The sequence below is a fragment of the Saimiri boliviensis genome, chromosome 7 (assembly GCF_048565385.1).
Source record: "Saimiri boliviensis isolate mSaiBol1 chromosome 7, mSaiBol1.pri, whole genome shotgun sequence".
Lineage (NCBI taxonomy): Eukaryota > Metazoa > Chordata > Mammalia > Primates > Cebidae > Saimiri > Saimiri boliviensis.
Window position 1 is genome coordinate 83,480,406 of NC_133455.1, and position 13,360 is coordinate 83,493,765.

The window sequence follows — 13,360 nt, forward strand, 5'->3', positions numbered from 1 at the left end:
AAGTGTATGTGGGCTTCCCTTGCCCTATCACAAAGAGCCGTATGGCCATTTACTAGGATAATATGTTGATGGAAAGGATATACTCAAATGTTTCCAGAACTAGTACATAGGGTCTGAGTTTAATTGATAATTAGAAACCATAATAGTCCACAGATTTTGTTTGGGTTTTTTTGTTTTGTTTTGTTTTGTTTTGTTTTGCTGACACAGAGTCTTCCTGTGTTTCCCAGGCTGGTCTCAAACTTCAAATGATCCTCCCACCTTGGCCTCCAAAAGTGCTGGGATCACAGATACAAGCCACCACACCTGACCCAGGGTCATTTTTTTGTGGTCCTCAATAATTAGAACAAACATACCTAATAGATGGTAGAGTCCTCACATTTGCTCCTTGGCTTGTGACGTAAGAAGTATCATAGCGATCTACGGAGAACCGCCGATAATTCTGTCCTAAAAAGTAAAGAGGCAAAGGGTTTCTTTCCTATTCACCATTTAATCCACCACTCTGACCCCTGCAATAAATAGAAAACTCCTGGAGGATGACAATAAATTACCAAATTCAACCTAGTAGTAACCCCATTTGCAGTTGCTGGCTAAGACGTGACATCTTTTCTAGGAGAGATTTACGTAATCTCAGGTACCTTTTATACAACTATTGATCTGAAAAAATGTATTCTTTTCTATTCTTGTCAGAAAAAAGAACCAGAAATTGTTCATATTTATGAAGGGAAAATAGTATACAATTATGGAGGTATCTATGGTGAGGAAAACCATTATGGCAAGCCTCAGTATAAGAATCACAATGTAGACCTTTGGGGTTCTAAAGGCCATACTGCCTGCAGCTGCTGGGCCCTGGAAAAGGTGGACTTATGGGCCAGGGCATATTGGTGACCACATGGCCAGACCTGCCTATGATGAGCTGGGTTCCGTTAAGACTCACCAAGTCAGAGTGAGGTAACTCCTTCAGCAATCTATCATACGACAGAAGTAATATATTCAGGATTGGGCATAAGCAGGGTCAGAGGGCAGATGCAAGCTGCATGAACAGGTAGGCCAGCCTCCATGTCACCCACCAGTATCGCGCTTGCAGCTCTCCATCAAATTATGACTATAGCACTAACAAAGTTCCTTCATATCAGCTCACAGAGGAGACAGAAAGAGACTGAGCTTGGATTACAGCTGGATGAGCTCAACATGTGACTACAAGCCACAAAGGAATTGCTGCCAGTCTAGAGCCTCACTCAGGGGTACTGTGAAAGACCGAGATGACAGGCAATCTTCCCAGTTAGCAGTGCTTCAGGAGGTGCACCTGATCACCTACTTTATATAAAAAAAGAAGCGGCAGCACACCTGTAATCCCAGCACTTTGGGAGGCCGAGGCTGGTGTCATGAGGTCAGGAGTTCGAGACCAGCCTGGTCAACATAGTGAAACCTCGTCTTAACTAAAAATACAAAAATTAGCCAAGCATGGTGGCACACACCTGTAGTCCCAGCTACTTGGGTGGCTAAGGCAGGAGAACAGCTTGAACGTGGAGACCAGCCTGGTCAACATAGTGAAACCTCGTCTTCACTAAAAATACAAAAATTAGCCAAGTATGGTGGCACACACCTGTAGTCCCAGCTATTTGGGTGGCTAAGGCAGGAGAACAGCTCGAACGTGAGAGGCAGAGGTTGCAATGAGCCGAGATTGCACCATTGCACTCCCGTTTAGGTGACAGAGTGAGATTCCATCTCAAACAAACAAACAAAAAAGAAGTTGCTCAAAGTTGTATAGAAATTCAAGGACAATGGCAAATGGTTTGGCTGCTTAATCAGAAGCTTGTAAAACAGGGACAGAGGAGCTCTGAAAATGAGGCATGCAGGTGGATTTATAGAAAGGGGTATGAATGTGAAGCGATTTGTATGGCATTTTAACGCCCACCAGAGGGCATCTACCATGTTAGAGGCACTAAATAATCAAATTCATCAGACAATGGCAAAAAGATTCTTGGTTAGACAGAGAAATAACTAATAGATGTAATTTACTCACAGACTTTGTTTGAGATATCATTGGCCCTGCCAAGATGCAGAAAATAAATTAAGCATCTCTTGGTGGTCTAGTAACTCTTTCCTTTTTTCTCGGTCATAGTAAGCAGTTACCTACCTGCTGAGATGGTAAGTAAACTAACTCCAAAACATCACTTTCAAAAGGCTGCAGATACCTGCACTCCTCTGTAATAAGGCTTTGAAGAGTTCCTGTTAAAAATTCACCTTCAGAACTGAGAGAATTTCAGGGGGCTAGACCACCTAAGACCCTGCAGGCAACAGAAGAATTTCTGCTTTACTCCTAAGGAGAATTTGAAAAAGTTACTGAATCTTTCTAAACACTCAAATGCTCACCGTAAAAGGTAACATTTCCTACTTCGCAGGGTTGTTTGAAGATTATGGGAGATACTGCATAAGAATGTTCTAATGCATTACATAAAGCAGATTCTGAATAAACTGTTATTTCCAAAGTTCAATTCCATCCTCCCTAAAACACTAATGTCTCCATTTCACTCATCATCCCATTGCCTCTCAGTTCTTTGGGGACACTATGCCAACTATCTTTTTCCTCTGCTTTCTTGCTAAACTCTCCTTTCCTGATGGCTCATGAAAAATCAACACACATTCACTGAACATTTGTTTAGTAAGTGCCAGGTATTTTTTTTTTTACATGTTACCTTAACCTACCCAAACCTCTCCTGAAGGTACTGATCTTTCTCCTATCTGCTATTATGAAACCTGTTCAATTAGGTGACAATAAGAGAATCCAGATAAAGATGGTTTTCAGAGGAAATGTGAATATCTAGATACTGCATTCAATATTTAGATTGTATGTGCATGTGAGCATTTTTCAGAAAAAAAAATCAATATCTTCTGTCATAGTATCGAAAGATCCCTGACTCAACATGTTAAGATACATTGAATCTACATTAATAGTTTTTCAGGGCTGTCCTGCTCTTCCATTGTATCTGTTTCTGTCCCTACCTGAAGATTCTAGCTATGGTTATCAGTAAATTTTTAATTTTAAAATCAAATTTCTATATTTTAGCCTTCTTCCTATGTTATTTACCTTCATCATGTAATATTCCTTTAACTTGTTTTTTGAGATGGAGTCTTGCTCTTTCACCAGGCTGGAGTGCAGTGGCATGATCTCGGCTCACTGTGACCTCCGTCTCCCAGATTCAAACAATTCCTCTGCCTCAGCCTCTGGAGTAGCTGGGACTAGAGGCATGTGCCACCACGCCCGCCTAATTTTTTGTATTTTAGTAGAGATGGGGTTTCTCCATGGCCAGGATGGTCTCGATCTCCTGACCTCATGATCCGTCCACCTTGGCCTCCCAAAGTGCTGGGATTACAGGCGTGAGCCACCGCGCCTGGCCCATCATGTAACATTCATAACAACATTTCTTTCTTTAATTTCTTTTTTCATTTGATTGCTGACACTGCTGATAGCTCCCAATAAGTCATCTTAGGGCACTTCAGACCTTTCTTTGGCTCCTACTTCTCAGTATGATTCATGAATTCTGGTGTTTCCTGAGAAACACCTTTGTCTTAATTTACTGTTGTTTCACATACACTCCTTGTATTATATACTCTATGGGCAAAGCTTTCCCCATCTCAAGATCAGACCTATCATAATATCTACATCTATATCTCTAGGTAACTAAAAAGTAAATTGCACAAATGTCCAAAACTAAGTTTTAAATCACTACTATCAAAAAAAATTCAACTTAACACAAAGATACTGTTTTTCTTTATGATCCATGTATATTATTTTATTATAATTTCCTGTGTTGGTAATTTTCAGAAGATCAGAGCCATTGAAACATTTCTAGAGGAGTATAGATTATTACAGCCTATATAGAGTGGAATTTGGCTATATAGCTCAGAAGTCTTTAAAATGTGCATACACGCTTTTATTCCCTTAAGTATGACTTTATCCTGAAGAGTCCTCCCACCAAAAGACAACTAGAACTTAAATAAATTAAGACAATCATATTTTTATGGCTAAGCTCACAAGAAGGAAAGGAAATATCGAAGTGTGAGGGGACATGCCCCTGTAATCCCAGCTACTTGAGAGGCTGAGGCAGGAGAATCGCTTGAACCTGGGAGGTGGAGATTACAGTTAGCCAAGATTAGGTAGAACATTTTGCTTATAACATTAAGGTAAGAGAGAACCCATTTTGAATGTTATGTTTGGCACCCTTAACATATTCACGAGGAAAAAAAAAGGTTATGAAAATAAAATAAATAACAATGTAGGTAACAGGTAAGTATTTTTATTTAAATGAACACTAGATCATGAGTCAGAAAGCGAAGCTTTGGTCCTGGATTCAGCACTAACTAGATTGTTCGAATCTTATTGTTGAACTTCAAGGTCACTGTCCCTCGTATCCTTTCTACATCACTGTATTTGATGCAGGACAGGTGAGCCTCAACGTGGGGCTTAGCGCTCAAAGTTTCTTGACTTTGCTCATGAAGGAATTCAGGGGCAAGCTGGAGGTAGAAAAAAAGAGGCTTTACTGAAGAGGTGGTGTTACAACTCTGGCAGTTATAACTCTGTGACTGCTCCTGCAGGGCAGGGCTACCCCATATGCAGAGAGTAGCGGCTTAGGGCGGGTCTGCAGTCGTATTTATACCCACTTTTAACTACATGCAGACTAAGGGGCGATTTATGCAGAAATTTCAAGGGAAGTGGTAGTGACTTTGGGTCATCCCGTCATTGCCAAGGAAAGAGGCAGTAACTCCTGGGTGTTGCTACGGGCATGGTAAACTGACTTGGCACACTAGGGGGCGTGTCTTATGGAAAGCTGCTTTCCACTGGCCCTGTTTTTGCTAGTTCTCAATTTGAGGTCTGGTGTTCAAGCTCTGCCTCTGGAGTCTAGTCCTGCCTCCTGTCTCGTATTTGCCTTGCTAAGTACATTGTCTTTTTACAGGAAATCCGTTATCTATCCAAATCTTTTGATTTTTCTTTTGGAACATCAGTAAATTTCACAGAAATATTAAATTTGTAGAATCATTGAATAATTAGAACAAGGATTCTATTTTTTTTTTTTTTTTTTGAGACGGAGTTTCGCTCGTTACCCAGGCTGGAGTGCAAATGGCGCGATCTCGGCTCACCGCAACCTCCGCCTCCTGGGTTCAAGCAATTCTCCTGCCTCAGCCTCCCGAGCTGGGATTACAGGCAGGCGCCACCACGCCCAGCTAATTTTTGTATTTTTAGTAGAGGCGGGGTTTCACCATGTTGACCAGGATGGTCTCGATCTCTTGAGCTCGTGATCCACCCGCCTCGGCCTCCCAAAGTGCTGGGATTACAGGCTTGAGCCACCGCGCCCGGCCCTAGAACAAGGATTCTAAACAAAGTTGTTTCTTTCCTCCTAAAATCTCTACCAAACACCTTCAAACTATGTTACTAAGATTTTAAGAAATATATTAAATCAATAAACTATGTTCCTAGTTAGAAAACTTCAATTTTTTTAAGATTACATAGGCATACACATTTTTACTGACAGTTGAAATTTGTTTGATTTGCTTTACATGACATTGAGTTGTTACATTAATAACTAAGATAACAAATATAATTTAGAAATTAAAAAAAAAAGCAATTTGGAGAAAATTTTAAAAACCAAGTCATTTTAAAAGACAAACTGCAATGTACTCTCTGAGCCACTTCATTCATCTTTTTCTTCTTTTTTAATCTTGGCTGGGATTACAGGGTTATGCCACTATCCCCAGCTAGTTTTTTGTATCGTTAGTAGAAACGGAGTTTCACCGTGTTAGCCAGGCTGGTCTCGAACTCCAGACCTCATGATCTGCCTACCTCTGCTTCCTAAAGTGCTGGGATTACAGGTGTGAGCCACCGCACCCAGCCCCATAATTTTCTCGTGTAGCTAAAGGGAAGCAAATCTGTTCTTTCAAAATAATTGTAAAATTTTTGTATAAGAATGACTGGAAAAAAATCATCCAAAAACTACTTGACTACATATAGTTATGCATCTCTATTTAAGTGCTGACAAATGAATTTTTGTATTTATTTGGTTATGTAGCAGTTTTTCATTCTAATTTTGTTTTGTTCACTGCCATATCTCTGGTACCTACAATAATCCCCACCACAGAGTGGGTCTCCACTACTCTTATGCCTTTAAATCTCCCCTCACCTCATTGTAAATGACTTTTGATTTCTCTTTTACCCTTTTTATACACCCTGCCCTTATATCTCCTTTTATGTCTGAAGCTTTATGGGATTCAGCCATTGAGGTCACATGGGTTTAGGTATACCTCTTCAATGTCTGTGACTTCTCTGCATATATGCACATTTGTTGTTGTCCTTACTTTTTTCTATCAGTTCCTTACCGTAACATGCACTTAATTCTTGAAAATTCATTCGTGTGCTACAAAGATGGCAAATTCAAACTTCTGTCATAACACACCATTAACTCCACAAAGACACTCTGTATTTGCTACATTAGTATTTACTGATGAGTTAATGTAATAATGACCCATCTGCTTCTGCTGCCTGTGAGGTACTTTCTATCCATAGGGTTGGAAATTAATGACAGAGGCTCTCTGAGCTGCCTGAGCTGAGAATGGTGTGAGAAGTATATAAGAGCTGGATTACTAGATAGCAAATGAGGGGGTAAATATTCCAGTGGATGTAAGTTTGGGCTCTATTCATGAAGCTTTTTTTCTATCAAAAGCATTTGCTGATATTGCTGACATTGAAATATTAAAAGGTAAAGAATTTTCTATTTCTGGGAAAGATTTATTTAGAGAAATGCACACTTGGTGTTAAATTCATGGTTTATTTCAAAGAAAGGCTAAAGGGAGAATGTATTACAATATGAATGTTCAGAATGTTTAGAGGAGGAAATTGGGAAAGTAAAAATTTTGAAATTACTTGAAAAGTGTATAGTATTAAGGGACTATGTCAATAAAAGTTTTTATCTTTGTAAATTACATTAAATATATTTCCTTTAAAAACTAGTCTCGGCCGGGCACGGTGGCTCAAGCCTGTAATCCCAGCAGTTTGGGAGGCCAAGGCTGGTGGATCACGAGCTCAAGAGATCGAGACCATCCTGGTCAACATGGTGAAACCCCGTCTCTACTAAAAATACAAAAAATTAGCTGGGCATGGTGGCGCGTGCCTGTAATCCCAGCTACTCAGGAGGCTGAGGCAGGAGAATTGCCTGAACCCAGGAGGCGGAGGTTGCGGTGAGCCGAGATCGCGCCATGGCACTCCAGCCTGGGTAACAAGAGCGAAACTCCATCTCAAAAAAAAAAAAAGAAAACAAACAAACAAACAAAAAAAACCAAACTAGTCTCTAATTTAAAATTACGTCAATTAGAACTGTAGAAAATCTCATTTCAGTGCTGGATTATTCTTTGCAGAAAATTTGAGAAGCAATGTGCATCCTAAAGCTGCAAGTATTTCTCGTCGTGCTCTCTGTTGCATTAAACTCTCTGAAAGCTACACCCATGGAAAGGTTGGTAATTTTAAACTCTGTTTATTTTGTAAAGTTGGGGAAAATAGAATTAAATACTGTGGCGTAACTAACAGACATTGTGCCGTTAGATTTCTGACTATATCGTGCTTAAGAACAGTACCTTCAGCTGTTCCATTGGTCCTTGAATTCTGTGTTCTTTAAAGAATAATGCCAGTGGTTAATAAATCTCTTTGACGGAATTTCTGACAGACAGGAATGAATAATTCCAGTTTTGTCAAGAAATATGCTCTTGGAACTTAGAGGAGCAAAGCCAGAACATGAAGCGTAAAAAAAAATCAAAAGATAGTAATTTATCCTATACTAACCTGATATTGAAACAAACTGGAGAAACCTAACTAAAGCATATATTCTTACATCAAGTGGATTTTTTTTTTATATTTACATAGATTTTTTTTTTGTTTTCCTCAAATGGCTCTGGAAATATTCAAAACTTTTACATATTGTGGAAATGGAAATGTATAGAAATAATCAGGAGCAAATTAATATTTGCAACAAATGAAACCTAAAATAATTAGTTAAAAAATCATTTGCTGTTTGAGGATTTATTCTATATTGTTAGCTAGCTATTCCATTAGTGAAACATAATTATAAAAAGTCATTCTTCATATTACTTCAGTGTGGCTGTAAATTTAAATTAATACTTTTTAAAATTATTTTCAATAGTTAGCATGTATGTCAGGATTTCCTGGGAAGGCTTATTATGAAAGGTTTTATGTCATTTAAATGGTAATTAAGGAAGTCTAAAAGCTGTGTCACATAAAACCCTTAAGAGTAGTTACAATTTTCAAACTGAAACTTTAAAACTGTAATTCTTCATTTATATTTAAAGGGTTATTGGGTTCAAATCCATGCATAAGTCATAAATAATATACTGAGGATTTTTTTGTGCCTAAATCAGTTTTGCTCCATAGAGCCTTATGGGACTGAACTTACACACTTTTTAACACCAAGGAGAATTAAGTTTCCCTTTGTAACGAGTGTGCATTGTCATATTAGAACACTTCTCATTAGAATGACCATCATCTTGTCTTTGTTTTCCTTCGAGGAAGTTTTCACTGGAAACCCATAGCAATATGCAAAGATTTCTACAGCACCTATGCATAATAAATAGCAAGAATCATCATCAGATGTTTTTGTCATTTCAGGGCTTATTTAGTTTACAGGATGTTCTTCTCAGAACTGACTGTAATTTTCTATTTGCTTATTTATGGCTAAACATAACTTTTAAAATGACATGAAGTTTCTGATAAGCAGAATAACTGAATGATGACAGGAAAATCAGTAGTATTACCTAGTATATCTATTTATATCTTGATATTTTCTTTCAATAGATATAGAAATTTACTAAGCACCTTTACCCTCTTTTTTAAATTTTATTTTGAGACAAGGTCTCTCTCTGTCACCTAGGCTGCTGGGGTACAGTGGTACAAATATGGCTCACTGCAACCTTGACCTCCTGGGCTCAGGAGATCCTCCCACCTCAGCCTCCCAAGTCTCTGGGACCACAGGCACCTGCCACCATACCCAGCTAATTGTTTTATTTTTATTTTATAGAGAAAGGGTCTCCTTATATTGCCCAGGCTGGTCTCAAACTCCAGGGCTCAAGCCATCCTCCTGCCTCAGTCTCCCAAAATTCTGCGATTATAATAGTGAGCCACTGAAACCAGACCTTTATGTCTTTATAGATATTTGATTATTATGAGAGGAACTTCACTTAGAAATAGAGCAATATGTAATATAATATTACTTATTATACAATTATTTTGATGTTAGTCTCACAATCTTTAACTTTGAATTGTTATTAGAAAAACTTGTAAAACATTCTTCAGATTGCTTTTTAATGTGTTGCCTGAAATGAGTATGTTTGAACACTTGTTAAAGGGAGTATGATTTATCATGCTGAGATGTTAAATCATGTGCTATTCTATGTATCTCACAGAAAGCTAGGAAAATCTATGGGAAATGTCTCAAATTTTAAACTCTTTTAAAAAAAGAAACTAGTATTCAATGTCATTTTCCTCATAACATTTAGTCATCTCATTTGAGATTTCTTTCAATTTATAAAAGTATTAAACAGGGCAAAAGGATCACATACTTTCTCACCAATTTTTTTACATTCCCTTGTAAATTTCTGCCTGGCAGGTAATCAAAGGAAAGTTAAAAACGAAATTACATAGATTCCAAGATATAATCACTAGAACCTCCCTGAAAGAGCTCACATGCTTCCACAGATGAATGTTAAGAGCTGAGAGAAGGGACTCACTTTAAAGTCATTTTTGAAACTCTGGAGAGACCATTTAAAACAGAGGCAATTTAAGAGTTACACTTTGGCTTATTATCATCTTTGTTTAAACTCTTCTTAAAGTCAAGAATTTCCATGTGTGTATGTGCCTGTAGGTGGTCAAAAGCTTTAATGTTGTTACTAGCTAGTATGCTACCTGCCCAGGTAGTCAGTGAGGGGAAAAAATGCCTGAAACTGGGGATGTGCCTTTTATTAACCATTTCAGACATCTTTTTCCATCCTGAAGATTGATTTAGATGCACTCTTGTATATGCTGAATAGTATATTTAGATGAAAGGTCTTGTTTAGGAAAGCAATTTCACAATAATGTTACAAACATAAATGCTCTTACTGTTTCTTCTAAATAGAATGATAGTCCATCTAGCTAATTCAAACAAGGTAGCATTTTATTCATAACAATTTAAAATTCTATTACTGACCTTCCAACCAATTATCAAAATATCACTCAGCATTTAGCATATAAAGTATTTCACACTCTGCTTCAATCACATGCTAATCATATCTTGAAACAGATATTCCCTTTGAACCTTCTCAATTCGACCCATAATTTTTCTTTATTGCTTTTTTTGAGGTGTTTGGACCAATTTTTCCAATTGGACCAATTCCAATTTTTCCTGTTTTTCAAGAAAGGTTAGTATTTTAGAATTCAATGCAAATATACAAAATTACTGGTTCAATTCTTAAAGCATTAAGTCCCTCTTTTGAAATGTACATTGGTCGTATTTACTGTACCTTCAAAAATAAATAATTGAACAGATAATGTGAATGAGATTGATATAGATTAAATAATTATATTCCAAAGTGGTTTCCTTTGCCCAGATAATTTGTCCAGTAATTTGTCAGCATTCACTTACATTCAACAAATATTCAGTTCACCTGATGCTGTAAGAAATTTTCTGTATTTAGAAGGAAATATGAGAGTAAAAATAAAAAAAAAGAGTTTAACATGAGATGATTAAACATTTACTCTTAGGCTATCTCTACTTAGAGATAGAGATAATGAAATACTCCCCATACAAGGTAAACACAATGAGATAAATCCACGCGTTTAAGTCCCAAATTACGCATATCCATCGGCTCCTGGATTTTGAGATTTTAGCCCTATAACTATGTCATTTTCCACTTACCCTAAGTTGCACCAATATTTTGATTTATATGGAGCTGAAAACTAAAACATTTCTCTAACTTTCCTAATAATCACCAAAGAAGCAATGTTATTATTCTGCATCCATTTCCACTATCATTTCGAAAGCACATTGAAACAAAAGGCAGTCAAAAATACGGAGACAGTATACAAACAAATGTTTTAAATTAAAACCTAAGTTGAAAACAATGGAATCATTTAATTCATGGTTATGATTTCTGAGTTTATAAATATTGTTATGCACTTCTTCCAGGTGGCTAGAAAATTATGGTGACTATTAATACCATTGACATAAAAAGTCTTTTGCTTTTTAACACTTAGCCTAGTCTTATCATTAAAATTGTTGAAAGCATAAGATCCAAGCAGGAAAATGTATTTATGCTAAAAGTAAGAAAACTCTCACATTGCAGTAGAGTACTTGAGCAGGTGATAAATTTGATTCTCTTTGAGATTTTATGACATTCTCTTTTTTTGACATTATCGCTTTTTTATTTTATTATATTTCATTTTACTGTGGTAAGAGCAAAGCAGAAGATCTACCCTTTTAACAAATTTTTAAGCACGCAATGTTTTATCCTGGATTATGTGTACAATGCTGTGCAGCAAATCTCTAGAGCTTAGACACCCTGCTTGACTGAAGCTTTACACCCATTAGTTAGTAACTCCCTGTTTCCTCCTCTCCCCTTCCCCTAATAACCACTATTCCGTTCTTTGATTCATGAACTCAACTATTTTAAATACTTTATATACATGGAAGCAAGTCGTATCTGTCTTTCTGTTTCTGGCTTCTTTCACTTAACCTAATGTCCTGAAGCTTCATCCATGTGCTGCATATTGCAGAATTCGCTTCTGACATTTCTTGCTTAACACTCCTGATTCAATTATCTCAGGGAACTTAAAGATTAAGTGATACTGCTTTATTTATTGGAAAGATGTAAAAATAATTATTTTTAAATTTCTATTTATATAAATTTTACATTTCTAAATTCTTTTTATATATTAAAACATAAATTCCTCAAGATTTTTTAAAATGTAAGACAAAGACACTGTTATACTGATTATATGCAATGTATTCTGAATTTCCAAAGGAAGACTTTCTACTGAGAAATGCAACATTGACTGTAATGAAAAATGTTATATGATTTCCAGCTGTCGTTTCAAGGTGTCAAAAAAAAAAAAAAATCTCTCAGTCATCTAGGTGTTTGCAAACCGAAACACTGAATTACTTATTTGAAAAGTGTGTCTTTATTTTTCATCAGTATAAGACGTTTGATGTCACATGGCTGGATCCAACTAAAATTCTAAGGCTCTAACTTTTCACATTTTTTCTTGTTACCAGTCATCAGGTGGAAACACGGAAATGCAACACCGCCACATGTTCAATGCATCGCCTGGCAGATTTTTTAGGTCGTTCCGGCAACAACTTTGGTGCCATTCTCTCACCTACCAACGTGGGATCCAATACCTATGGCAAGAGGAATGCAGCAGAGGTTTTAAAGAGAGAGCCACCGAATTACTTGCCCCTTTAGAGGACAATGTGCCTCTACAGTTATTGCTTTATGTTCTAGTGATTTCCTGTATAATTTACCAGTGGCTTTTTCATTTCCACTGTGAATATATGGTCTGTGTATCCTACGTTTATTGCCAGGACATATACATTGTCAAAAGATTGTTTTATACGTACCCAGCTAATTTTTTATTTTTAGTAGAAACAGGGTTTCACTATGTTGGTCAGGCTGGTCTCAAACTCATGACTTCAGGTGACCTGCCCGCCTCAGCCTCCCAAAGTTCTGAGATTGCAGGAATGAGCTACCATGCCTGGCTACATACTGTTTCTTTTCATTTTAAAATGCAAATAAATGTATATTGTTACACTAGATCACCATGTCATATTCTTATAAAAATAAATTGAATCACAGAGAGTTACTATCAAAAATATATAATCTATAAGACAAAAATGTTGGTAAGCTATGTTCACATTACCAAACTATTTATTACTAGAATTTTATAGAAAATTTTAAATCACGGAAAGATATTTGTAGTGTCAAACTTAAATAAACTTACATAGATTTGAATTTCTAAATTACTGTTGCATACTTTATTTTATTCAACAAACATTGTCATATAGACCTTAAACTGTGTTTAATGTCCACAAAAAAGGAAAAGAATGTAAACTTGTGAAAGATAGCCTTTTAAAAATCTGAAATACAAATACATTTATAGTTAAAATGATGATAAAGTTTGTAAAATGTGGTGCAGGAGCGTGTGGAAGAGTGACGATACTACTTTTTTGTCCCCCACCTTCTAAATCCCTCCACCAACATTTTCCAATTCTTTTTCTGTCTTGCAAACACTTACATCATAAAATGGTGATATTTGGCATCTTTTATA

General features: G+C 36.7%; 1 protein-coding gene across 1 annotated transcript; it reads left to right on the forward strand.

Moving 5' to 3' along the window:
- The first annotated feature begins 7,422 nt into the window (after nucleotides 1-7,422).
- IAPP (islet amyloid polypeptide) lies at nucleotides 7,423-12,498 on the forward strand. Its single transcript, XM_003926557.3, has 2 exons — nucleotides 7,423-7,502; nucleotides 12,309-12,498. The coding sequence occupies exons 1-2, from the start codon at nucleotides 7,423-7,425 to the stop codon at nucleotides 12,496-12,498; spliced, it is 270 nt and encodes an 89-aa protein (XP_003926606.1).
- Nucleotides 12,499-13,360: the final 862 nt, after the last annotated feature.

Excerpts from the sequence above, each read along its gene's own strand:
- IAPP (XM_003926557.3), top strand. The coding sequence starts at position 7,423 with ATGTGCATCCTAAAGCTGCAAGTATTTCTCGTCGTGCTCTCTGTTGCA. Across the intron at positions 7,503-12,308 it reads AAAGCTACACCCATGGAAAG|TCATCAGGTGGAAACACGGA; the intron begins GTTGGTAATTTT and ends TCTTGTTACCAG.